The sequence below is a fragment of the Ascaphus truei genome, chromosome 4 (genome assembly GCF_040206685.1).
Source record: "Ascaphus truei isolate aAscTru1 chromosome 4, aAscTru1.hap1, whole genome shotgun sequence".
NCBI classification, from domain to species: domain Eukaryota; kingdom Metazoa; phylum Chordata; class Amphibia; order Anura; family Ascaphidae; genus Ascaphus; species Ascaphus truei.
The window spans coordinates 100,550,529-100,576,318 of NC_134486.1; the positions used below are offsets into that span (position 1 = coordinate 100,550,529).

The window sequence follows — 25,790 nt, forward strand, 5'->3', positions numbered from 1 at the left end:
TTACACAATATTATACATCTCCACAAACATATTGATGACGGAGGCCAGCTTGCCCTTAGCTTGCTGGTGAGACTCATCGTGGGGTGCCTGTAAGAGACGTGTTCAGAGGAGCGCAATGGAGACTGTTTTAAGGTTAAATTTAAATAAGGATTATTGCTTGTTTCCCTTAAGTAGCACAGCAAACATATGAAAACAACAAACGCCTATCCCTGTGTAAGGGCTAACTTACTTCCCCAGTCCCTATCTGCAGAGCTGGAGGGATAATCCCATTACCACCTTATTCACCAAAGTCTCAAGAGATATCTTAAAGCAGGTGGCCCTTCATGTCAGTCTCTGGTAGGTTCCTGGGTCCACTGTGTTCTGGAATATAGGTCTCTGGGTGTCTTGATCTCAGCACCCCTTTGTGCTCAAGACAGTGTCTGTGTGCAGGCTTCTCTGCTTTCCTGTGTCAGCTCCAAATGTCAGCTCAGGAATCTCTCTTTTCCTGTCTCAGAACAGGCTATTTCACAGAGCTGTGATTAGAAGGTGGGGTTGATTGCACCAGCAATTAACCAGCACACTGCTGGATTAGAGGCAAGTCTGTTAACAGGGATAAGACCCTGTTACATACCTCCCCTGTTTGTGGGAAGCTCGGGCTTACCATGGCCGAAGCCCATCCTTCCACTCTCATTCGCAATATCTCTGTGACTTGAATGAGAGTGGATAGAGGAAGAGAACCCTCAGTCCTGCTGGGATTGGAGTCCTTTCTCCAGTTTATTTATGTCTCCTCCTGAAGGTGTTTGAGATCAGCACCCCTCAGTCGTTCGAGGAGGACTTTTTCCAAGTATAGTCTTTTTACTGAGTGCGCGGACATGAGATTTCCCTTGCGTCGGGCACTCCTCTTTTTGTAGGCAGATTGTAAGGTGACAGTTGCAGAGTGTTTGAGAATAGCCCTTTGAGTTTTCCGCTCTTGAAGCTGTATTTCTGCACTTTTTCCACTCCATGGAGTTGTCATTACAGCTTCTTTGGGATTGAGTTGCAATTCCACCTCCACTTCCAGAGAACGTCCCATCTTTTCAGCTTAATACGCTAAGGTTTATTCTGGTTTTGATTCTGCACGTATACCTTTTTTTGCTGCCTGTTGGGCGGCTGAAAGTTTAGCTAGTGCTTGTTTAGGTGGTTCAAACTTTGCAACCTTGTTTTTCAGATGAGCGGTGTTCCCAGCTCTCACTGTACTCTTTTCTTCATGGGCTTTAGTCACTGAGACGTACCGACGCTTGGGTAGCACCAATACCTTTTTTGTAGTGGAGACACCTGTACTTTACTGGTCCACAGAGCCTCACTCTGTTTCTTGAGTGCATCCTGCAATTCTCCTCTCAGGGTCTTTATCTCTTCCCTGTGCTTTCTCTCAGTTTGCATCCACGTATCTTTAATTATATTGTGAAGCACTGTGAATTTCTTTGCTCGGGCCGCAGCTACTCATCTCAGTTTCTGGACCTTCTTGTGCTCCCTCCTGTACCGAGTCACCTAGCCTCTAAGCTTGACCTTTAGCGATGCTCTGGTGATGCTCAGGGTAGCCTTCAGTCTCTTGTGCTGCTTTGCGGGGACACACTGGGTAATCAGATGTTCCTGCAGCACTTGTATTTCTTTAGCAGCCTGCAGATTCTCTTCCTGCAGAGTTCGCTGCTTCTCCTCGGCATTCTGGAGGTGCGTACGCAGACCTTGCCATTGGTTCTGTAGTCGGTGCTCTGCTTCAAACTTCTCATCTTCCAAAAGTTTCTTTATTTTTTCAAGCTCATGCAGCTTTTCATTCTTTTTATTGACGTGGTTTGTCAAATCAGAATTTTCTTCTTTCAGTCTTAAATTTTCTCTTTTTGCAGTCTCTGTAATATTCTGGGCCTCCTTGTAGTCCTCCTTCCATTTACGCACATCTGCTTTGAGAATGACAGTCTCCTGGCGTGAGACTTCCATCTCTAGATTGAGTGTCTGAAGCTCCTTCTGAGAGACTTTGAGATCCATATTAAGACTGAGGATAGTTTTTTGAGAGATGTCCAGCTCCTCAGTGAGACTGTGAAGTTCCTTTTTAGAGACTTCCAGTTCTGTGCAGCAACTGCTGATCTCTTGGTGTGAGGCATCCAGTGCTGTGTGGAGAGTGTGAACCTCATTCTGAGAGACTTCCACCTCTCTATGGCACTTGCGAACTTCTTCCTGAAAGACTGTAATCTCTTTCAGTGGCTCCTCCTATTTCTGCTTCAGATTAGCAATCCATCTATCAGATTGACTCTGTTTTTCCACCATGGTGGCATTAGTAGTGTTTGCAGTGGCTAGCTCAGTCTTGGCCACCGAGTAAATTGCGAGCACCGTCTTCTGTAGCTCATCATTATTTTCTCTCTCCATTTTTAATTGTTCACGGAGCAGATCACAGTTATGCCTGGCATTTGCAGGGCATCTCCAGGGCTGGTCAAGGGATCGTCACTCACTTGTTCCGGCTCCGCTTCCCTGGGATGGTTGGTTGAGGGTTCCTCACTGTTGGCACTGGACAGACACTTCTTTGGGTTACCCGACTTCTGCCGTGGGCCCTCTGGATATTCTGTAATCCGCATGACGAATCCTCCATTTCCTCTAGGCTGCAGGGCAACTAGGTCCAACTCGGTCCCCCTTTTCCTCCGCGGGATCTGCGGACGTGTCTGTTCCTTCCACGGTAAGTGAGGACCCACTATTCTTTTTCCGCCTTTTTGTTTTGGATGACTCGGTCCCATCAGGAATACTGGAGTCTCCGTCTTTATTTGAAACTTCAGCAGCTTCACTGTATCCCACATGTTTTCCTTGTAGTTGCATTAGCTGGCGTAGACATTCAGTGCTCTGCTGCTCCCGCTCTTGCTCCTGCTGATCACATTCATCATCATAGAGAGCGGTCTTTTCAGTACGTACCGAGTTCAGGCACCCTGTAGGAGGACACACGAAGAGGTATGCAATGGAGACTTTTTAAGGTGAAATTAAATAAGGCTTTTATTGCGCCTGTTTCTTTAACATAAGAAAATCATCGAAACATATGCAAATAAGGGGTCAAACAAAGCTTCTGTTCCACTTGGGAGTATTTCTAGTGAAACCTATGCAGTCCACAACTCCCTTTAGATTAGCATGTCTCCTAGCCCCAAACATATATCGTGATATGTGTAGATATACAAAAAGTCTTATAAAGGAAAGTCTTATCTGTTTGTAGTTGGAGGGAAAGTCTTCTCTGTTCCTGTGTTACTGCCTTTTCCTCAGGCTATCTCAGCATTAAGGTTTAGAGGTGCTTTCCCCTTTGTCTTGCAGGCAGCGTGCAGTTTCTTCTGGCAGGCTCAAGACATCTGTTCCTATGGTCAGTCCCACAATTTGTGAGACTCAGGAAATCTCCCTGTCTCAAAGGCAGGCTTTTCTAACAAACCTAATCAGCCAGGTGGTGTTGGTTAATTGACTACCAGCAGTTAACACCACACTGCTGGATTAGAGGCACATTTCCAGAACAGTGATAAATCCCCTGTTACATACCTCCCCTGTTTGTGGGAAGCTCGGGCTTGCCACGGCCAAAGCCCATCCTTCCACTCTCATTCAAGATATCTCTGTGACTTGAATGAAAGTGGATGGAGGAAGAGAACCCTCAGTCCTGCTGGGATTGGAGCCCTTTCTCCAGTTTTTTCGTGTCTCCTCCCGAAGGTGCTTGAGATCAGCACTCCTCAGTCGCTTGAGGAGGACTTTTTCCAGGTATAGTCTTTTTACTGCGTGCGCGGTCATGAGATTTCCCTCGCGTCGGGTGCTCGTCTTATTGTAGGCAGACTGTATGGCAACAGTTGCAGAGCGTTTAAAAACAGCCCTTTGAGTTTTCCGCTCTTGAAGCTGTCTCTCTGCACTTTTTCCACTCAATGGAGTTGCTAGTTCAGCTTCTTGTGGGTGTGGGATACTGACGCTTAGTCAGGGTCAATACTTGTCCTTGTAGAACTGTAATCTCATCCACGAGAGATCCCTGTTTTTTGAGTGCGTCTTGCAAGTCTCTTCTCAGGGAATTTATCTGCACACTTTGCTTTCTCTGAGCTTGCTTCCACATTTTCATTGTATTGTGAAGCACTGTGAATTTCTTTGCTCGGGCCACAGTTACTTGTCTCAGTTTGTGGACCTTCTTGTGCTCCCTCTTGTGCCGAGTCACCTGGGCTCTAAGCTTGGCCTCTAGCGATGCTTTGGTGATGCTCAGGGTAGCTTTCAGTTTCTCATTCTGCTTTGCGGAGACATACTGGGTAATCAGACGTTCCTGCAGCACTTGTACTTCTTTAGCAGCCTGCAGATTGTCTTCCTGCAGAGTTTGCTGCTTGTCCTCGGCTTTCTGGAGGTGCGTACGCAGATCTTGCAGTTGGTTCTGCAGTCGGTGCTCTGCTTCAAACTTCTCATCTTCCAAAAGTTTATTTATTTCTTTAAGCTCGTGCAGCTTTTCATTCTTTTCCTTGACGAGGTCTGTCAAATGAGAATTTTCTTCTTTCAGTTTTAAGTTTTCTCTTTTTGCAGTCTCTGTAATTTTCAGGGCCTCCATCTATCCTTCCTTCCATTTATGCACATCTGCTTTGAGAATGACAGTCTCCTGGCGGGATACTTCCATATCTAGGTTGAGGGTCTGAAGCTCCTTCAGAGAGATTTTGAGATTCATATTAAGACTGAGGTTAGTTTTTTGAGAGATGTCCAGCTCCTCAGTGAGACTGTGAAGTTCCTTTTTAGAGACTTCCAGTTTTGTGCGGCAGGTGCCGATCTCGTGGTGTGAGGCATCCAATGCTGTGCGGAGTATATGAACCTCCTTCTGGGATACGTCCACCTCTGTCCGGACACTGTTGACCTCTTGTTGTGAGGCATTCAGTTCTAGGCGAAGACCGTGAACCTCTTGCTGAAAGACTGTAATCTCCTTCATTTTATCGGATTGGCTCGGCTTTTCCACCATGGTGGCTTTTGTAGTGTTTGCAGCATCTAGCTCAGTCTTGAGATCGTCCAATTCTGTCCTGGCCAAAGAGTAAATTGTGAGCACATCTTTCTTTAGCTTCACGTTATTTTTCTGTTGCTCTGTGTAATCATCTTTCTTTTGTTTCAATTGTTCACGGAGCATATCACAGTCATGCCTGGTATTTTTCAGGGCATCTGGATATTCGGTTATCCGCGGGACGAATTCTCCATTTTCTCTAGGCTGCAGGGCATCTCGGTCCCCCTTTTTCTCCACAGGATCTACGGACGTGTCTGTTCCTTCCACGGTAAGTGAAGAACCGCTTTTCTTTTTCCGCCTTTTTGTTTTGGATAACTCCGTCCCATCAGAAATTCTGGGGTCTCCTTCTTTATTTGATACTTCAGCGGCTTCATTGTATACGCCAGGCTTTTCTTGCAGTTGCGTAAGCTGACAGAAATATTTTGTGATCTGCTGCTCCCGCTCTTTCTCCTGACGATCATATTCGTCATCATAGAGAGCGGTATTTTCGGTTCGTGCCGAGTTCATGCACCCCCACCATTCTTGGGGTGTTTCGTGGGTGTGACTCGGTTCGGGTTCCCCGTAAGAGATGTCTTCCTCTTTATTGGACTGGAAGGGCCACTCTTCCGTGTGGTAGGGTTCATTACAGGAATCTTGTCCTCCATTTTGGGGCTATCAGGTGTAATTTTCTTCCTGACCTCAGGAGGCGCTATTGCAACTGTTGCCACTGTATTTGCTAGAACCCCCAATTGTGGTAGTCCTACAGGTGGGCATATTTTTCCTGTAGAGGTCGTAGCTCTCACAGGCATCTGTAGACTTGTAAACTACATTACCATTTAGTCAGAATTGACACAGAGTCCTGTAATGAACCCTACCCCACGAAAGAGTGGCCCTTCCAGTCCAATAAAGAGGAAGACCTCTTACGGGGAACCGGAACCGAGTCACACCCACAAAACACCCCAAGAATGGTGGGGGTGCCTGAACTAGGCACGAACCGAAAATACCGCTCTCTGATGACGTATATGATCGTCAGGAGAAAGAGCGGGAGCAGCAGATCACCAAATATTTCTGTGTATGTGAAAAGGATGGCGGCAGCATTGACCGATGGAGGCGGAGTTACAGCTACAAGGGCTGAGAGGAGTGGAGGAGAGGCCCTAAGAGGAGAATGTCCGGGACAGGAAGAGAACTGGGGACACATGACTCTGAGAGGGGGGGAAAGGGGGACGGGAGGAAAGGGGAAGTCTAAGGTCGGGGCGATCAGCGGGGGGGAGCAATCCCAAGAGATGGGTAGTAGGAACCCTGGCACAAAGGAGTAGCGAGGGGGGACAGAGGGGGAGGGGGGGAGTAGGGGGGGTGGAGCAAGTGAGAGGGCAGTGGCGGAAAGTGAGTAAAGAGGCAGATGGAAGGTCAGGGACATAGGGAGGGGATAGAGTGGAGGGATAGGTGAGAAAGGAGGGGAGAGACAGGAGCAGGATGGGGGTGGGGTAGGATAAAGAGGGGGGGGTAGAATGGATGGACTGGAGGGTGAAGAGGGCAAGAGATGGTGGTGCGGAGACGAGGGATGCAGAGGGGACTGGAACGGGAGATAGGCACATGAGGGCGGACTGCTGGTAAAGGCTATTAGGCCCCAGAGGAGTTTGAATAGGAAGCAGCATGGGAGGTCATGGGGACCCGAATAGAGGGCTAGGGACGGTAACCCAATTCAGCTAAGGGGAGGAGGTAGGGGGTAGGCTCTGGTACTTAGTTATGTACGCAAACAACTTGTGGGGGGGGGGGTTAACGACGGTAAATTATCACATTTAGGGCCTCATGCAGTAAGCGTTGATAAGGGAATTATCGCCATTTTATAGGCAAAATTGGGTTTGAGATTCAGTAAGCGCCGATAAGTGCTTGATTTCGCCAGGTTTCGGAGCCGATTATTTTGTTATGGCCATTCGCCTGCCGATAAGCCTGTTTTCGCCACTGATCGCCACTTTTTTAAATCGGCTGTATTCAACAACAAAAAAACAGCTTATCGGGGCTGATCGGCACTACGAAATTGAGATGTTATGGCCAATTTCTCCTGCCAACTAAAGTTGGCAGTTTGGAGGGGAGAACGATCGCTAAGGCTGCCGGAACGGCACTTAGAAAAAAAAAATCTTCTGTACATCAATGGAGTCAATGGAGCGGGGACGTATAACAGTATAGTACTGTTTACGTTTCATTGCTCACAATACAAACGTCATTTGCATTACAGTGTGGGGGCATTCCCTGCATTGTGTCACAGCTGACGTGTATTATTTGCATAACATTATACTTTTACATGTTTTCAGCATTTGCGGGTCACATTACTCATCATGTGATGATGTGCCAAGGGAAAATACTATACTCAACTCTTAAAGGAGAACCTCACATCATATCACACATTTTACTGAACTGAGCAACAATTATTTACATGATGTTACACATGACACACATGTCACACATACACCGTATATTCATGTTCCTTTACATTACACAATGCTTGTAATGTGACATGCATCTTTAAACGTTCATGTACATCTGTCTTCTCATGTTTACATCTAGTTTTGGGTCCTCCCTATTTTCATGACGTCACTTATTGGACGCTCAATCACATTGCATGTTTACATTGTAACCGTAGCATTACAAGCACTTCAACCTAACTTATACACACATGTACAGTAATTCATCATTGGGACACCTTGTAAACTCATTCTATAGCAACTATCCTCATTACAGAAATGGATGCATATGCACACGACAATTCATTGTTGTCAACATGTGACAATAACATGCCTAATTACACATGTTACACAAAACTTTTCCCACGTCAATCTCAGCCTTTTTGTCTAATTACATGACTGACTGTTGCGTTCACAAGTGTTACATGCATTGCACATGCAACTATTTATTTGCAAGCAATGTTTCTACAAAGGTTCACGTCACATCATTGCCAAATATCATCATTCCCTGCAGAATACACACAACAAATACTTATAACAAGAACTGCACACAGCTTGCCACAGAAGTACTTTATTATGTTAATGTAACACCTTGCATTTTACTATGTCACCTGACATCATCACATACCTATTTAAAGGACGCCCATTACCTGCTCATTCACAGCTACTCATTTCAAGATGTTGAGATTGTTTAGGAGACGGAGGAACATTCTTTTCTATGACATGCTTGATGATGAAGAGAATCATATAGGGCAAGGGAGGGACACACCGAGGGACAGTGACAGGGACAGTCACGCGGATACGACAGGGACAGGGAGAGGGACAGGCCGAGGGACAGGTAGAGGGACAGGAGATCAGAGGAGAAGACAGAGGAGACAAGTTGTGCCTCGTCCGCGTCTGTACAGGGAGAGAACCCTGTTAGATGGGATGAGTGAGGAGGAGATTGTAAGTCGCTATCGTTTGAGTTCAGCAGCAATCTTATCTCTTTATCAGGAGATAAGGGGAGATTTAGATTTTTTCACAGCCAGAGGTCGTGCAGTCCCTGGGCTTGTTAAAATGCTGTGCTCATTACATTATCTTGCTTCCGCGTCATACCAGACAACTGTGGGCATAGTGGGCGGGGTCTCGCAATCTACATTCTCGCGGGCCTTGACCCAGTTTCTCTATGCACTCAATAGACGCGCTAGGAATTATATTCATTTTCCTACAGAGGCGACAGAGTGGCTGGAAGTCAGGACTGGCTTTTATAATATAGCAGGGATACCATGTGTGCTGGGTGCAATCGATTGCACACATGTTGCTTTGATTGCACCTAGTCAGAGTGAGCATGTGTACCGCAATCGTAAGCACTACCATTCACTCAATGTACAGGTGGTATGTGATGCGACGATGAGGATAATGCATGTGGTACCCAAATTCCCTGGTTCCAGTCACGATTCCTCCATCCTGAGGAACTCTTCAGTCTTCCATGCGTTCGAAGAGGGACATTTTGAACATGGTTGGCTGCTGGGTGAGTACACATTTACATGTTCTAACACAAAACACATTTTTATTTAGGAATGTTGGCATTGTACAATTTGATCACTAATGTCAGCTTATGTGTGCTCCATTCATTATAGGTGACTCAGGATACGGAATTAGGCCGTGGCTCTTGACTCCGGTGCTAAACCCTCAAACTGAAGCAGAGGACAGGTACAATGCAGCCCATATATCTACAAGATCTGTTATAGAGAGGACATTTGGCCTACTCAAGACCAGATTTAGGTGTCTGGACAGAACTGGTGGGGCTCTTCTATACAAGCCTCAAAAAGTGTCTGATATTATCCTTGCCTGTTGCATTTTGCACAATGTTGCACTGAGGCACAATGTACAGTCAGACCTAGCTGAGCCTTTGGTAGACGAGCATCCCACCCATGAAAATGAACAAACAGCCAGTGGTGGCCAGACACGCCAGAATCTCATCAATTCATTTTTTTCTTGTAAGTAAAAACATATATGTTCCAAGTTCTACTTTTATAGTTACATTATGTTATCTTAACAATAATGTTTTTTTATATACCCTTCTGGTAGGACACAGATGAATATGGGTTGCACACCTTTCTTTTCTCTGCTGTGTGCACAAAGGGATGTGGCACCGGTATGTTATTGTTGCACAGGTTATATAATCCCTCTTCAATTTAACTTTAGTTGTGTGTATGTGAATACAACTGGGGTAACAAAGCACTAATATTTTAGCATTGTGTTGTTCCTTATGCTAACACAATACACATATTATGCCCATACTCATTCATGCTTCTAGTATGCTTACATACAATGTTATTGGTGCAGTGTAACATGTACATCCATATGATGTGTACACCAGGCTGATTTACATTTTGAATGTGATTAAATATACATGGTGTTGCACATTTAACACCAAATACACACTTTGCTGTGTTGTTTACGGTACTGAAGATGGCATGTCAATGTTTGCAATTTATATATTGTTCATTTGCATTATAGGTATATCTCCAGTATGACTGATCATGGTATGTATATTTGCTGACATCTCTCATAAGATGTGCCTACCTCAATCTTCCTATAATTATTTGAAGTAAAAACCCAACATATTGGTTTTAACACAAATGTAACATACATGTACTTTCTGTATCATGTATATGCATTTAGCTACTCTTGAGCTTTCATGTGCATTGTATTAGAAAATGATTACTCACATTTCATCACATTTTATGTATGTTTCCTTATAAATTCCATTAATGTAATATAGATGTGTTTGGAGACAAGGGGATAACTGTACTTATTTGTTTACTTACGGGAGCTCATTCATCACGGATGAAATTGACTGATCCTAACACTCCATGCATGAATGCCTGTAATCACAACAATGCGTACTACATCTTATATTTAGCAATGTAGGTGTTTTTTAATGCTAGGAATTAATAGTCAACATTAATTTACATTTGTGACATGTGTATGTATAAGTCACACGTGTGTGGATGTGTCCTACATGTACCAAGTGTAAAACTGTTAACAGAAAACACAATTTTGTTGCAAATGTTACTGTCATTTAGCATTTCTAATTTACCAATATGACAATGTTGGTAATATTTTTGCAATATAAATCACGTCACTTCATCATTATCATGATGATAATTATCAAGTATTCTCACAATTGTAACGTCAATCACGTGCACATTAGCATAGACACACTTTGTAAGACAACTGTTTGTGTCTGTATCAATTTGTGTAGGATCCATGTATAACACCGACAAATGATAACACCAGCTTTATTATGGTAGCTTATATCATCATATTGACTATACTATGTATTTTTAGAACGTTTAATAAACACAGTAAACTATAGTTAGTTAGGTTAATGAAATATACACAGAAACGTACTTCATTACATGATGTTGATGTCATAATCAGAACATCATGCATTGTAGGGGACCACAACATCTGGCCAATAACATTATTTGCTACAGTCCCAAACCATTTTATCAACATACCCATGTAACAAGAGATTTTTAACAAGAAATGGCTAGTTGGTTGTAAGTGTCCTTTACATTGGGAGAAGGAGTGGCTCAGTGAGTAAAGACACACACTGGCACTGAGATTTTGAAGCAGGGGAGTCTGGTTCAATTCCCGGTGTCGGCTCCTTGTGACCTTGGGCAAGTCACTTTATCTCCCTGTGCCTCAGGCGGCAAAAAATAAATTGTAAGTTCCACGGGCCAGGGACCTCAGCCTGAAAAATGTGTCTGTAAAGCGCTGTGTACAACTAGCAGCGCTATACATGAACATGCTCATATTATAATTATTATTATTATTATTATTATTATTGTTACATAGTTTCGACAGTCATACGTTCCATTACACAATAGAATTCACAAATGTGTTAGCAGAGTGGGAATGGTTGTTATATATAAAACACACCATGCCATAAAATGATAGTAGTCATTAAAGAACACTCAATAAAAATTCATGAGGCACTATTTTGCAACATCATTATGTTAATTAAGTGCTTATGCAATATAGGCATAAGGGTATCACATTTTTAATTGTTTGTTAATAAGCGCTGCAAGCAATATAAAATTAGTTCCATATGTAGTATAGTAGTCGGTGGCTCCTCTTCACAATCATCTCATATAAAGGTAGACTCTTCTGAAATCATACATTGATCCGATTGTATCTTCCCCGACATCTCTGAAATACAGCAAACACATGATGGTCAAATATGGCACCTTACTATATATGTATCCGTGACAACGCATTACACAGCTCTATATGATTGTGTACATACACACGTCACTCACTTATATGTTAGAAGTACAAGTGTACATCAGTATGTAATGTTTCTTTAAATTTGTAGCAGGCATAACTATGTATATGATGTGAACGTTGCCTGTATACTGAAAAATGTGCGCGCACATCTTAGTGTGCGCACGCACTTCACGCTTGGCTGCACTAACTGTTAGCGCAGGCGCAAAACAAAGCGTACGTTGTGCGTTCAATACATCTTGAAAATACCATTAAACATAAAATCTTTATTTCAAATACAATGAATACGAAACTACATTCGTTCTAAACAAGTACATCTGTATTCTTTTTAAACAGACGTGTTTGGACAGAAAGGACGGCCGATAACACAATGCGCAAATGCAATACGTGTGACGTCATGTTAAACCAGCGTGAAACGCACGCTAACACTCCTCCCACTCAATTAACATTCGGCTAACGCCCAGTTTACGCCTACAAACACTGAGCCGCACACATGACACACTGCAGTTACCGTTACTATAACAAAACATGACAGCCAATAGGCTTTGAGGCGCGCACGTCGCTTGGGGGCGGGACTTACATCCGTAATCCTTTTTAAGGACGCCTTGGGCCATGACAAGGGTCCCACGTCATACGTGGTGGACCCGCTTTTAAATGTTGCATGATAACAAAACAGGTATGTGTTAGAGTTATGTTAAAATGTTGCTAATATGGTTAAAGGGATAGGAAAGTACGTATATTTATTCCGTCAGCAATGTGTACTACTCTTTCAGGTTATACTATATTGTATTCGGCAACAATTTCTTTGTGATCGCTACATGTTATGCAGTCTGCAATGTTACGCTGTATCCACGCATTGAAAGTGAAAATGGTGGTTAAAAAAAACAAAAAAAACATTTAAACGCACAGTCAACGCATAACGGTTGTTATATTTACCATTCTTCTAGAATTAACTCTTCGTCTGGCTGCAACTGGTCGCTCCAGAAATGCAAGGCATTTTCATCCACGCTTGACCCACCCGCTGAATCCAGTATGACACACATCTCCTCCATGAAGCGCTCATAGGAATCGCCACTGCTTTCTTCAAACAATTGGTCGGGAGGTAGGTTCATTTCTACGGGTTCCCATTCCAATGCATTTTCAGCTGAAAGGCTTGGTACATAATCATAGTACTTTTGTTCTTGTACAATGTGGGTTTCAGGAATGGAGGGTGCAGATATTGCAGCAGGTATCGATTCACACGGAACAGTAGTAGCGGATCCATTGCTATTGGCATTAGGAATAAATATGCCTTTCACAACAATATATGTGCCCTCTTTCAGGGTAAAATGCTTTTCCTTTGCAATCTTCCAGAAACCATAGGTGTGTTCTAGCTTATCCTGCACACGTTCAAAAAAGTCATTAGTTGATAAAGTGAATCTTATTGATGAATTAAAATTCCGCGCATGCCTACGGTCTTGGTAATAAGGATATTTTGCTCGAATCAAATCATAGATTTGGCGTGTGCTCGCTTTGTGTCCGCGACTGTTCAAAATTGCTTCTGAAACCATGTACTTATAACCTAAGAGGGGATTCATATTGTTAACGAATTCATCAGCCATGTCAGAGTAGCACAAAAGATGTGTGCAGTTCTGTGTTCTTTGCTCATCAAAATGATTCTGCTCAATGGCTAACAAATTCCTGTGTTTCGTTTTCAAGGTCAACAAAAGTAACTACTTTTACTCCTTATTTCAAACGCCAATTGGATGTGTCCTTTTAATTGGTTTAACTTTTGTGGTTAGTGATAGCCGAATGTGGGAAAAACATGTATCATTTTTTTATCTCGTTTGTGAAAACATTCCTACACTTTTATTTCAGTAACATTGAGTTTTCTTGAAAAATAACAAAGAGCACTGTGTGAAAATAGTGCTTAGACAGCCATATCAGTAAATACACACACCTGCAAAATGAAATGTTTTTTTCCCACATACATTTCTGTGTGTATTTTAAAGTCTGGTTAACTACCTGTCTGCATGAGTTTAAATACGTGTGTATCTATATATATATATATATAAATATATCTCTCTCATAAATATATATATATATATAAAGTGTATATTGTACTATATGTATAGTGTGTGTGTGTGTGTGTGTGTGTGTATATATTGTGACAGAAACCAGGGGTTGGTAATAAACTCCATATACAGGGCTCCCAGGATACTGAACAGTTTCTGTCCTGTCTAAGCTGAACAGGGCAGCCTCGTGGTACAGGCACTCCATTCCACAGTTTGTCTGCTGCCTGTTTTCTGTCACCTGTCATGCTGATTAGAGTTCAGGTATATAAGACCTGTTTCCTGTTTCCTCTGGGCCCCGCCCAAGAGCCTGGAAGGCTGCTGAACTGCAGAGGGGTGAGAAAGCCTCTTTTCCAAATCGCTTCATTCATTCTGTTAGTTTGTCTAAAGACTGCAAAGGTACTTATTTTGTTGGTGGAAGTGGACAAGCCACTTCCAACTCTGAGTCAGGGACATCTAAGTTTAAGTTATCGCTCAGACGAGCAGCTTTTTTGTTTGGCTTTGTTTTCTGTTTAAACTGTGGCAGTCTCAGTGCCTGGGACTGAATAAACCAGGCATAGCCTGTTTAAAGGAACAGTACGTGACGTCTCATCATTTAACCTACCCTAAAAGACCGTGTTCTAACAGTCCCGGACAGACGGCGGAGCCCCGGAGTAAGCCGTTTGTCACATATGGTGGAGAATGCGGGCAGAACACTGAAAGGTCTGGGGGTTAAAGAACTTTAAAAAAAAAAAAAAAAAAGAAGGTTTTTTTTTTCTCTCTCTCCAAACAAGATGGAAGACGTGGTGAGTGCGCTGGTACGCAATGTCGCTGTCCAGAAAGACGCGAATGAAGCCCAGCAACAGGCGAGTGAAACCCAGCGACAGCTGTTAATAGCCCAGCAAGAGACTAATGCAAACCAGCAAGAGACAAACCGCCTGCTGAGAGAGGAGCAAAAGCGGTTCGCTCAGGGCTTACAGCAGGAACTCGAGATCCTGAGGGGGACTATCAGTAACCTTCCACTGGCAGAGGCAGCCCCAGTTCCGAAAATGACCAGGGCAAGCCACTACCTTCAGAAGATGGGACCCTCGGATGATGTGGAAGCCTATCTTCTCACGTTTGAACGCACGGCACAGAGAGAGGGATGGCCAGAAGCTGAGTGGGCTGGTCTAATCGCACCCTTCCTAAGCGGCGAACCCCAGAAGGCTTACTTTGATCTAGAGCCAGCCGAAGCTAACGTCTATGCAAAATTGAAGTTCGAGATCCTCGCCCGCCTCGGCGTAACCACGGCTGTTCGTGCCCAAAGGTTTCACGCATGGTCCTTCACGATGGATAAAGCCACCCGAAGCCAGATGTATGACCTCATCCACCTCGCCCGGAAGTGGCTACAACCCGAGATCAACTCAGCAAGCCACATCGTGGAACGGTTGGTCATGGACCAGTTCTTGAGGAAACTTCCCTCTGCCTTACGCCGTTGGGTCAGTCGGAGTGACCCCCACAATGCGGATGAGCTTGTGGCCCTTGTAGAAAGGTACAGTGCAGCAGAAGAGCATCCGCAACCCACAGTCGTGGAGCAACCCCACTATCCGAGGTTCCAGGACTCTTCCAGAGACGGTAAAAGGGTACCGGGGTTAAGGGGCGCTGAAGAGCGGCGACCACCTTCACGCCGCTCCAGCAACAGTGGTTCGCACACTAAGGGCAATAGCCAACATGGGGAGCCGGGAAAAGGCTCTAAGTGGGACACAGACTATGTACCTAAATGTGTAAATTGTCATGAGAGGGGCCACACAGCAAAAATCTGCCCACTAAATGATGAGCCCATGCAATGCAACAGCGTGGAACCTTATTCGCTGTTGTCCCAATGTATGGGCCCTAGCCCAGAGGACCCCTTGAATAACCATCTGTGGGCATTTGTAAAGGTTAATGGTAAGAGGGTTCGGGCACTTCTTGACTCTGGGAGTATGGTCACACTAGTGTCCGAATACCTATTGCCCATTAAGAAGAAACAGGTAAACAGTTCACAAAGAGTGGCAATTTGTTGTATACATGGGGATAATCATGAATATTCCACTGTTGATGTTTTTTTTGAAACAGAATTTGGTTCTTTAGATTTCAAGGTGGGTGTTGTACCCAAACTGGCACATGATGTGTTAATAGGGACCGACTTTCCCCATTTTCTAAAAATGTGGTCCCCAGCTCAGAATAGCGCCCAGAGTTCAATAGCAGACCATAACGAAGTGTTAGAAGAAACAAATCCTTTTCCTTTTTCAGAAATGGAGGTTGACGAGGGCCCAAATAAGAAGGGGGAAAAGGAGGAGTGCTGTGAAATTCCCTTCCCCATCACTACTTTGGTAGGGAATACCCCAAATCAAGATGTTGATCAGGCACTTACCACCCCAGTACAGGATAAGACCCTCGCTGACCTAGAGGTCAGTCCTGGGAGTTTTAAGAAGGCCCAGTGGGAGGACCCCACATTAGCGGTAGCAAGGGGAAATATACGGGACCAGAATAGTACTCATGGCCAACCAGATAGGTCACTTGCTTACCCCTACTTCGAGGTAGAGAACGACCTAGTATATCGGGTTGATAAAAGAAAATCAGTTACAACTAAACAATTGTTGGTACCACGGACATTCCGTAACGTAGTATTACACCTCGCACATAGTCATCCATTGGGGGGACACCTAGGGGTGGAAAAGACAAAAGAAAAGGTTCTCCGAAGCTTTTATTGGCCTGGGGTTCTGGCAGAAATTACAAACTATTGTTCCTCATGCCCAGAATGTCAGATCACCGCCCCGTTCAAGGCATACCGCAGCCCATTGGTACCCCTTCCCATAATAGAGGTACCATTTGACCGGATTGCTATGGATCTAGTAGGACCCCTAATAAAGTCTGCTAGGGGACATCAGCATATATTGGTAATATTAGATTATGCTACCCGATATCCGGAGGCAGTTCCCCTACGTAGCACCTCTGCTAAAAACATAGCAAAAGAGTTAGTACTTCTGTTTTCCCGGGTCGGAATTCCTAAAGAGATCTTATCTGACCAGGGAACACCATTTATGTCCCAAGTAACAAAAGAGCTATGTAAACTCCTAAAAATCAAGCATCTCAGAACCTCAGTCTATCATCCACAAACAGATGGTTTAGTGGAAAGGTTCAATAAAACCTTAAAGAGCATGTTACGCCGGGCGGTCGATAAGGATGGGAAAAACTGGGACTGTTTGTTACCATACCTGTTATTTGCCATTAGGGAAGTTCCCCAGTCATCCACAGGCTTCTCCCCGTTTGAACTATTGTATGGCCGACATCCAAGGGGCTTACTGGATATAGCCAAAGAAACTTGGGAACACGAGGTTACCCCTTACAGAAGTGTAATAGAGCATGTTGCCCAAATGCAGGACCGCATTGCTGCAGTCCTACCCATAGTGAGGGAACACATGGAGAAAGCTCAAGAAGCACAGAGGAATACGTATAATAAGGGTGCTAGGGTCAGAATTTTTTTTCCAGGTGATAGGGTACTAGTTCTGGTTCCCACCGTGGAGAGTAAATTCCTTGCTAAATGGCATGGGCCATATGAGGTCTTGGAAAGAGTGGGAGAAGTAAATTATAGGGTAAGGCAGCCAGGTAGGAGGAAACCTGAGCAAATTTACCATATAAACCTACTCAAGCCCTGGAAAGATAGAGAGGTCTTGTTAACCCTAGTACCCCCAGGTCCGTCAGAGAATCAAGAAACTGACCCAGAGGTTAGCATAGCTGAAACACTGTCCGTGCATCAGAAACGAGAGGTCCAGAGTTTAGTGAGAAGGAACAAAGAAATCTTCTCTACACAGCCAGGTAAAACTAACGTAATTAAACATGACATAGTCTCTGAACCGGGGGTCCGAGTTAACCTTAAACCGTACCGAATCCCAGAGGCCAAGAGAGAGGCTATAAGTTTAGAGGTTAAAAAAATGCTAAAACTAGGCGTAATTGAGGAATCCCAAAGTGGGTGGAACAGCCCTATAGTTTTAGTCCCAAAGCCAGACGGTACAACAAGGTTTTGTAATGACTACCGGAAACTAAACGCGGTGTCAAAATTTGATACTTATCCTATGCCCAGGGTGGATGAACTTGTAGAGAGACTGGGCAAAGCCCGATATCTCACAACCCTAGACCTAACAAAAGGGTACTGGCAGGTTCCCCTCACAGAAAGGGCAAAAGAAAAAACAGCCTTCTCAACCCCAGACGGCCTCTTTCAATATAAGGTGCTGCCTTTTGGCTTACATGGAGCTCCCGCCACATTCCAAAGAATGATGGATAAAATTTTAAAACCACATGTTCGGTACGCTGCCGCCTACCTGGATGATGTGGTAATCCATAGTGAAGATTGGCAGTCCCACCTTCCAAAGGTCCAAGCTGTGCTCGACGCAGTTCGGTCTGCTGGACTAACTGCTAACCCCGCTAAATGCACTATTGGTCTGGAGGAGGCCAAGTATCTGGGGTATTCTATTGGTAGAGGGTTACTCAAACCACAAACACTCAAAGTAGAGGCGATACAAAATTGGCCAAGGCCAGTCACAAAAAAACAAGTAAGGACCTTTTTGGGGTTAATTGGCTACTATAGGAGGTTTATTCCCAATTTTGCAACTAAGGCAACCCCACTAACCGACCTCACAAAAGCAAGAGGACCGCTAATGGTAAAGTGGTCCCCCGAAGCCGAACAGGCCTTTAGAAGCCTGAAAGAAGCTCTCTGTGCCCAACCAGTGTTGGTCACACCTGACTTCTCCAAAGAGTTCGTAGTCCAAACCGACGCATCTGAGGTAGGGCTGGGGGCGGTACTCTCCCAGGAGTCTCAAGGGGAGGAGCACCCCATCCTTTATTTAAGTAGGAAACTAAATCCCCAGGAGAAAAATTACTCCATAGTCGAGAAAGAGTGTCTCGCAATAAAGTGGGCTGTAGAGACACTCAAGTATTATCTGTTGGGGAGAAAGTTCCGATTGGTCACAGATCATGCACCCCTTACCTGGATGTGTCAAAATAGGGAGAAGAACGCTAGGGTGACCAGGTGGTTCCTAAGCCTACAGCCCTTTAAATTTTCTGTGGAACACAGGTCGGGGCACAAACATGGCAATGCCGACGGGTTGTCAAGGATGCACTCCCTAATATCCATGGTCGCTCACCCCTCGAGGTCTGAGCTGGGGGGGAGGATATGTGACAGAAACCAGGGGTTGGTAATAAACTCCATATACAGGGCTCCCAGGATACTGAACAGTTTCTGTCCTGTCTAAGCTGAACAGGGCAGCCTCGTGGTACAGGCACTCCATTCCACAGTTTGTCTGCTGCCTGTTTTCTGTCACCTGTCATGCTGATTAGAGTTCAGGTATATAAGACCTGTTTCCTGTTTCCTCTGGGCCCCGCCCAAGAGCCTGGAAGGCTGCTGAACTGCAGAGGGGTGAGAAAGCCTCTTTTCCAAATCGCTTCATTCATTCTGTTAGTTTGTCTAAAGACTGCAAAGGTACTTATTTTGTTGGTGGAAGTGGACAAGCCACTTCCAACTCTGAGTCAGGGACATCTAAGTTTAAGTTATCGCTCAGACGAGCAGCTTTTTGTTTGGCTTTGTTTTCTGTTTAAACTGTGGCAGTCTCAGTGCCTGGGACTGAATAAACCAGGCATAGCCTGTTTAAAGGAACAGTACGTGACGTCTCATCATTTAACCTACCCTAAAAGACCGTGTTCTAACAGTCCCGGACAGACGGCGGAGCCCCGGAGTAAGCCGTTTGTCACAATATATATATATATATATATATATATATATATATATATATATATATATAATCAAAGGCTCCTTACCAGGCAGACCAGAGAATCCAGAGAATCCAAAGCAGGCACAGCAAGGAAGAGACAGCACACTTGTTAGCAAAAAGAATTGTACACTGGCGACACACTTTATTCGAGCTCGGCTAGTCCCACGAATTCGGGTATACCCGGGTGTATTGAGGTTTGTGACTGTTTTCTGCCCGAGTGCATTGAGGTATTTTCCAAGCAGGGATTGAAGCATTTTATTCCCGCTGGCTGCAATACTGCACAGTATATATATATATACTGCATTACAATTCATGAATTTATGCCATCTGGTAGACATGCGAAGCATTGCAGCCTATTAAATCCTAATCATTATCATTTAACAGATCAGCCGCCCGTCAGCCAGGCATGAACCCAGGCTGGGAAGGCAAACGCAACGGGGCTTGTCAGAGGTGAGGAGCGGCGCATTCCAGGTATCTGCCAGGTACATACTGGGTATTTGCTCGAATAAAGTGTGTCGGTGCAGTATTAGTGAAGCAGGCACAAAACACCAACGTTTCGGTCCTAAAAACAGGACCTTTATCAAGGTCCTGTTTTTAGGACCGAAACGTTGGTGTTTTGTGCCTGCTTCACTAATACAATTCTTTTTGCTAACAAGTGTGCTGTCTCTTCCTTGCTGTGCCTGCTTTGGATTCCCTGGATTCTCTGGTCTGCCTGGTAAGGAGCCTTTGATTGTATTCATTCATATGGGACTAAGCACCTGTCCTCATCTGTATTTGTGTGCCATCTGCTCTGTTACCTATATATATATATATATATATATATATATATATATATATATATATATATATATATATATATATATATATATATATATAGTTATTTTTTTTATATTGCAGGAGTACACACAACATATTGATGGCAGTAAGTAGGCCTTGTATGAAACCTATTTAAATGGTGATAAACATGAGTGAATTAAGTAATAAACATTTGTTTGCACCCAATAATGTTAGAGGCTCACACTTAGTATAGTTGTCAAACATTAGGCCTGTATTATTAAAATAGTGTGTTTTCACAAGGAAGCATGAAGTGTATGTTTTTTGTAAATACATCTATACCAGTTTAGATAGTACTATATATACACACACACACACACACACACACACACACACACACACACACACACACACACACACACACACACACACACACACACACACACACACACACACACACACACTGTGTGTGTCTGTCTGTGTGTGTGTGTGTGTGTGTGTGTGTGCATATATCAATACATACTACATATATATTAGTATCAATTCAGAGATGTTCTTGAAACAACAACACATAAATGATTAAAGGACAACATTACAATGGCCACCAAAGGTAAGTAATATTTAACACAAAATCCTGCTGTACACGTACAAGAAAGATGTTTGCAGTTAAATAGGTGCTTTTATAATTGCATGAAAATAATATGCACATGCAATGATTACATCAATTAACACACCCAAATGCAATGTTTTGCTGCAAAGTCAATGGCAGCTTCTCTAAACTTAGCAACTGGCTCCTGGTGGACCATTACTGAACAGACGATTAATACATCAATATTTATAACACTATTCATTAATTAGGAGTGTTAACATTTCCAATACTTCACGTGTACAAGAACATACTTGAAAGTTTGGAAACAACACAGTCTTCAGCATACATACAATAGTAATTAGATAATCTGAAGTCAACAAAACAAGGCCAAAGACATATTTTGTGAATTATAAAAAAAAATTTTTTTTCCTTTTGCGAGCGAGTAACAGGCCTGCTTGTTGTCTCTTGAATTTTCCTTTTTTTTTTGCCACCAACTTTAGCCACAACAGAGCCACTTTGAGTGGCCTCTGGCACTTCACGGGCAGGGCTTGTGGCCAGTGACTCACCTACAGGGCTTTTGGGCAGTGATTCACCTACAGGGCTTTTGGGCAGTGACTCACCTACAGGGCTTTTGGGTAGTGACTGTTCACCTACAGGGCTTGTGGCCAGTGACTCACCTACAGGGCTTTTGGGCAGTGATTCACCTACAGGGCTTTTGGGCAGTGATTCACCTACAGGGCTTTTGGGCAGCGATTCACCTACAGGGCTTTTGGGCAGTGACTCACCTACAGGGCTTTTGGGTAGTGACTGTTCACGGACAGGGCTTGTGCCCACTGACACATGTGAGCAAGTTGGTAGACACTGCACAAGTGATGGTTGGTCTGTTTCATGTGTGTCTTGTTTTGTTTTTGTCGCCTCCTTTGTAGGTGTCAGCTGCTGAATTTGTACAGATGGCAGCGGTAGGATGTCGTCAGGAACCTGCACAGCAATGTCTGCTACTTGACCGGTAACATTCGGACCTGGTGAATGAAGATCAGATGAATGTGGTGAAAACTGGCCAGCATGAAGAGATCCTGCCTGTGAGGTGTTGATGTTGAATTGTGATACATTAGTCATTCTCAAGTAATTAGCTTGTGTTTGCTGAACAACTAATGCTTCGAATGAGGTGTTGATTTTTTGCAACTGTTTAGGCACTTCAATGAAGACTCTGTGGAGATGTGCCAATTGTGAAACTGTTTCTTCCTGCAGTGCAATCATCCTTTCCAGCACTGTCATCAGGTCAGAATGGCGACGATTTTCTGCTTCCACAATTTTTCCCTCAGAAGCTACAATTGCATCATATGTGGTATTTGCTGGACGATTTGGCGGTAAAACAGTTTCAATTGGAACCTCTTCATGGTCACTTGCTTGTATTTGTGTGTCTATGGCGGCGGCGGCATCATCATCATCATCATCATCATAATCCTCTTCATCATGTTCTACAAATAAATGTACACATTATTAAATGGCATGTTAATCTCTGCTGTGTTACATTGTAATTCTACTGTGTCATAAGTAACAACTAACATGTTTCCATACGTTTTATAACCTCACATTAAAAACTACCTTGACTTAAGAATAATGTTTGGACTCAGTATGAAATATGAGTGAATGAAAACTTGCTGTAAACTCACAACTCCTACATGATAGTTAACATCACTAACACAATACATGTTGCCTTACACTTCATTTTCACATACACTAAGTAATCCTATTTAAAGAACATGTGCAAAACAAATAATGAACATGACAACATAACATATAGAAGAGCACATATTATATGGCCACCAACTGATACACTCACCTTCTAGGTGTGTTGAGCTGGCTGACCCAGGTGAAGACACTTGTTCCGTCTCAGGTGACACATGTCCTTCAGGGGCAACTATATATAACAATAACATAAGTTTTACATTTACATGTGTAAATATTGAACAAACAGTTATTGTATGTTCTGTATTTATGAGTACGTAACAGCATCAGTTCCTTAACCCAAAATGTGTGTGTGAAAGTGAACATAAATAGTTGTAATAACAATGTACATGCCTGTGTACTTAGAACTTTTGAGTTCCCTAACATAAAACATACTATGTTTCTGCAGTAATGCTTGAGGATAAATAGATAAAATTTGTACATAAAAATCATATGTTGTGTAGTGATATCAGTATCATAATGTACATAACTATCATGAGATGACCATTCACAATGGTTATCATGAAGGTGGTCATATTGCAAAAAGTGTTGATTTTGGTAGAGGATATGTGTGGTACATTAATATAAGATGTAGCACACATGAATGTGGCTGTGACTAAACAAGACAACACATGCAGTGTGTGATAATGTGTCGTTGATAGTAGTAGTTCAACTATAGATATGAGTGAACTAATGTGTGACGTACGCTTTGATAAGTAATGAGTTGTTGGGGCATTTAGTAGCTAAAGTGAAGCTTTCAAATGAGTGTGATTAACTTCAGTTGTGCTAGTCAGGTTGTAAGAACGGTATTCCCTTCCCCAAAAAGCCTTATCAGCCACACCTTTCAATTACTTGAAACAGGTGAAAATGGTGTGAACTAAGTTGACCCTAAAATGAGGCTGTAATTAGTGTGTGTGCTGAACCCCACCCCCTCTGTTGAAGTGTATGCTGTGATGAGATATTAATTGCAGCTGCTTTAACACAATGGTAGATGAGCTAAATAGTCGTGTGCAGTTTTTAAGTTATGAAAACAATGACATAACATATGATACGTGTGCCTCATTATGCTGTCTGTATATGACTTAAAGCAAAAATGGACCTTTTCATAAACAACTATAGATGTGTTAGTGCAAGTGATGTTTGTAGGCCGTTGCATGCAATATATTTGATGCATGCTTAAAATAGGCAGTAATGTCATGTTTGTCGGAGTAAAATAAATAAAATACACAATAATATTATACATATTTATGTTCTATACCTGTAGCTAGTAATAATTTCTCATTAACATGTGTTACACATGTGTACTACCCTGTTGTTCCCCATCTTCGCCCACCATCAATTGCTTCCACTGCAGCAATGCATTTTGGGAATTCACATGTAAATGAGCACACAATGGCACGTGCTATATTAGTTACTGCTTTTAGTAGGACTACAACATATATGTCTATTTTGAGATATATATATATATATATACAGAATCAGACATATACATATATAGATGCAGGTATGCTTATATTGTGAAGACAGTATAAAAAGCAGTGTAAATATGCAAAATAACTGTAAGCAACGACACGCCTAGTACATTAATATTTCTCACCTGGTGGAAATTGTGAGGGATAAATTCCTATATCACGGTCACCAGGTAAGCCTTCCACGACGACGGGAAGTAATTTTGCCCGAAGCAGCTCCTCCAATGGACTTAATATGAGACGTTGTGGTGTCGGCCCACCTCCAGTGCCAGTAGCATGCACGCGTTGGTGTTGTATTTTCTTTTTCAATTTGGACCTAATATCATCAAATCTCTTGTGACAATTCCGCTTGTCCCTCACATGATTCCCACACGCATTGACACCAATGACTATTGTGTCCCACATTTCTTTTCTGCTTGCTGAACTTGTCCGCCCTTGAAAAACATATAAAATATATGAGGTAAATTAATAATAATAGAAGCACCAGTTTCCTACACTGCTAGCTGTTCCAAGAGATAGCAAACATGCTGTTTTAGGTGTAATATGTGAAGCACATGAGCATTCACTACTAAACCTATACATGTAAGCAAGGTTGCATTCATATTGTATGCAGTTATGGCAAATTGACCGCCTGTGTTTAGTTGTCCTTGTAAGGCATGATAAAAAGCTGTGTTTCCAGACTAATTAACATAGAAAGATATTCTGAACCCATATTTGCATATGAACAAAACTCAGATGACCTAGGATCACATGTATTTGAATAATAAATGTAAAGGTACACTTACCTAGTAAATGTCCATATATACTGTCATAGTGCTCCAGAATGCCAGTGACAAGAGCTGTATTTTCCTGGTCATTGAAGCGAGGATTACGTGGCTTCTCCACACGTTTCTTCCGAGCAGGTTTAGGGTCAGAGCTTGGCTGGTGCTGACTGGACTCTCCTTCTTCCAATGGAAGAGACTCCAAAAGCTGCCCACCAGCAAGCACGCCACCACCATCCACCCCATCAGCAACTGCGCCACCAGCAGCACTCACAGCACCAGCACTCCCACTCCTAGCACCAGCACTCCCACTCCTAGCACCAGCACTCCCACTCCTAGCAACAGCACTCCCACTCCCAGCAACAGCACTCCCACTCCCAGCAACAACACTCCCACTCCCAGCAACAACACTCCCACTCACAGCAACAGCACTCCCACTCACAGCAACAGCACTCCCAGCAACAGCACTCCCACTCCCAGCAACAACACTCCCACTCCCAGCAACAGCACTCCCACTCCCAGCAACACCACTCGGTGCACCAGCAACATCACTCCCCTGAACAGTACGTTCACTCCGACGCGTACTCGCACGAGTAGCACTCCCACTCCCACCAGCATCACTCTTCCCACGCTTTGCGGGCATACTTCCAGCACTCACAAAAAACAGACAACTAATGTACAGCCAATCACACGAAACACTTCCACATATAAAACAAGACAAAGATGTAAACAAAACAACAATGGACAAAGCTCACCCAATACACAACAAGTCTCTCAGTCAATATGCAAATCTTCAATCAGCCAGCTCTGTGCGTCTCTCTCTCTCTCACTCCCAACAACACAGAGAATGATTAGCAGTACACGTTGCCTTTAAATATGGCGCGCAATCAAAAACATGCTTGTTTCGCCTGATTCAGCAAGATTTGTGATTGGGCAACCTATCAGCACCCCGCCAC

At 43.4% G+C, this 25,790-nt stretch overlaps 1 protein-coding gene across 1 annotated transcript; it reads right to left on the reverse strand.

Annotated features, from left to right (window-relative positions):
- LOC142492272 (uncharacterized) lies at positions 1–24,478 on the reverse strand. Its single transcript, XM_075594943.1, has 5 exons — positions 24,202–24,478; positions 22,720–22,797; positions 21,896–22,354; positions 2,911–2,924; positions 1–87 (listed from the first exon to the last, which is right to left on the reverse strand). Exons 1-5 carry the CDS (start codon positions 24,476–24,478, stop codon positions 1–3), a joined length of 915 nt encoding a protein of 304 aa, XP_075451058.1.
- Between the last annotated feature and the right edge of the window lie 1,312 nt (positions 24,479–25,790).

Bases quoted from the DNA above. Each gene is read 5' to 3' on its own strand.
- LOC142492272 (XM_075594943.1), bottom strand. From the start codon at position 24,478: ATGTGGGACACAATAGTCATTGGTGTCAATGCGTGTGGGAATCATGTG. The intron at 22,798-24,201 runs GTGAGAAATATT...TGTTATATATAG, and splicing joins TCCCTCACAATTTCCACCAG to TTGCCCCTGAAGGACATGTG. The intron at 22,355-22,719 runs GTGAGTGTATCA...ATTTATTTGTAG, and splicing joins CAGCTCAACACACCTAGAAG to AACATGATGAAGAGGATTAT.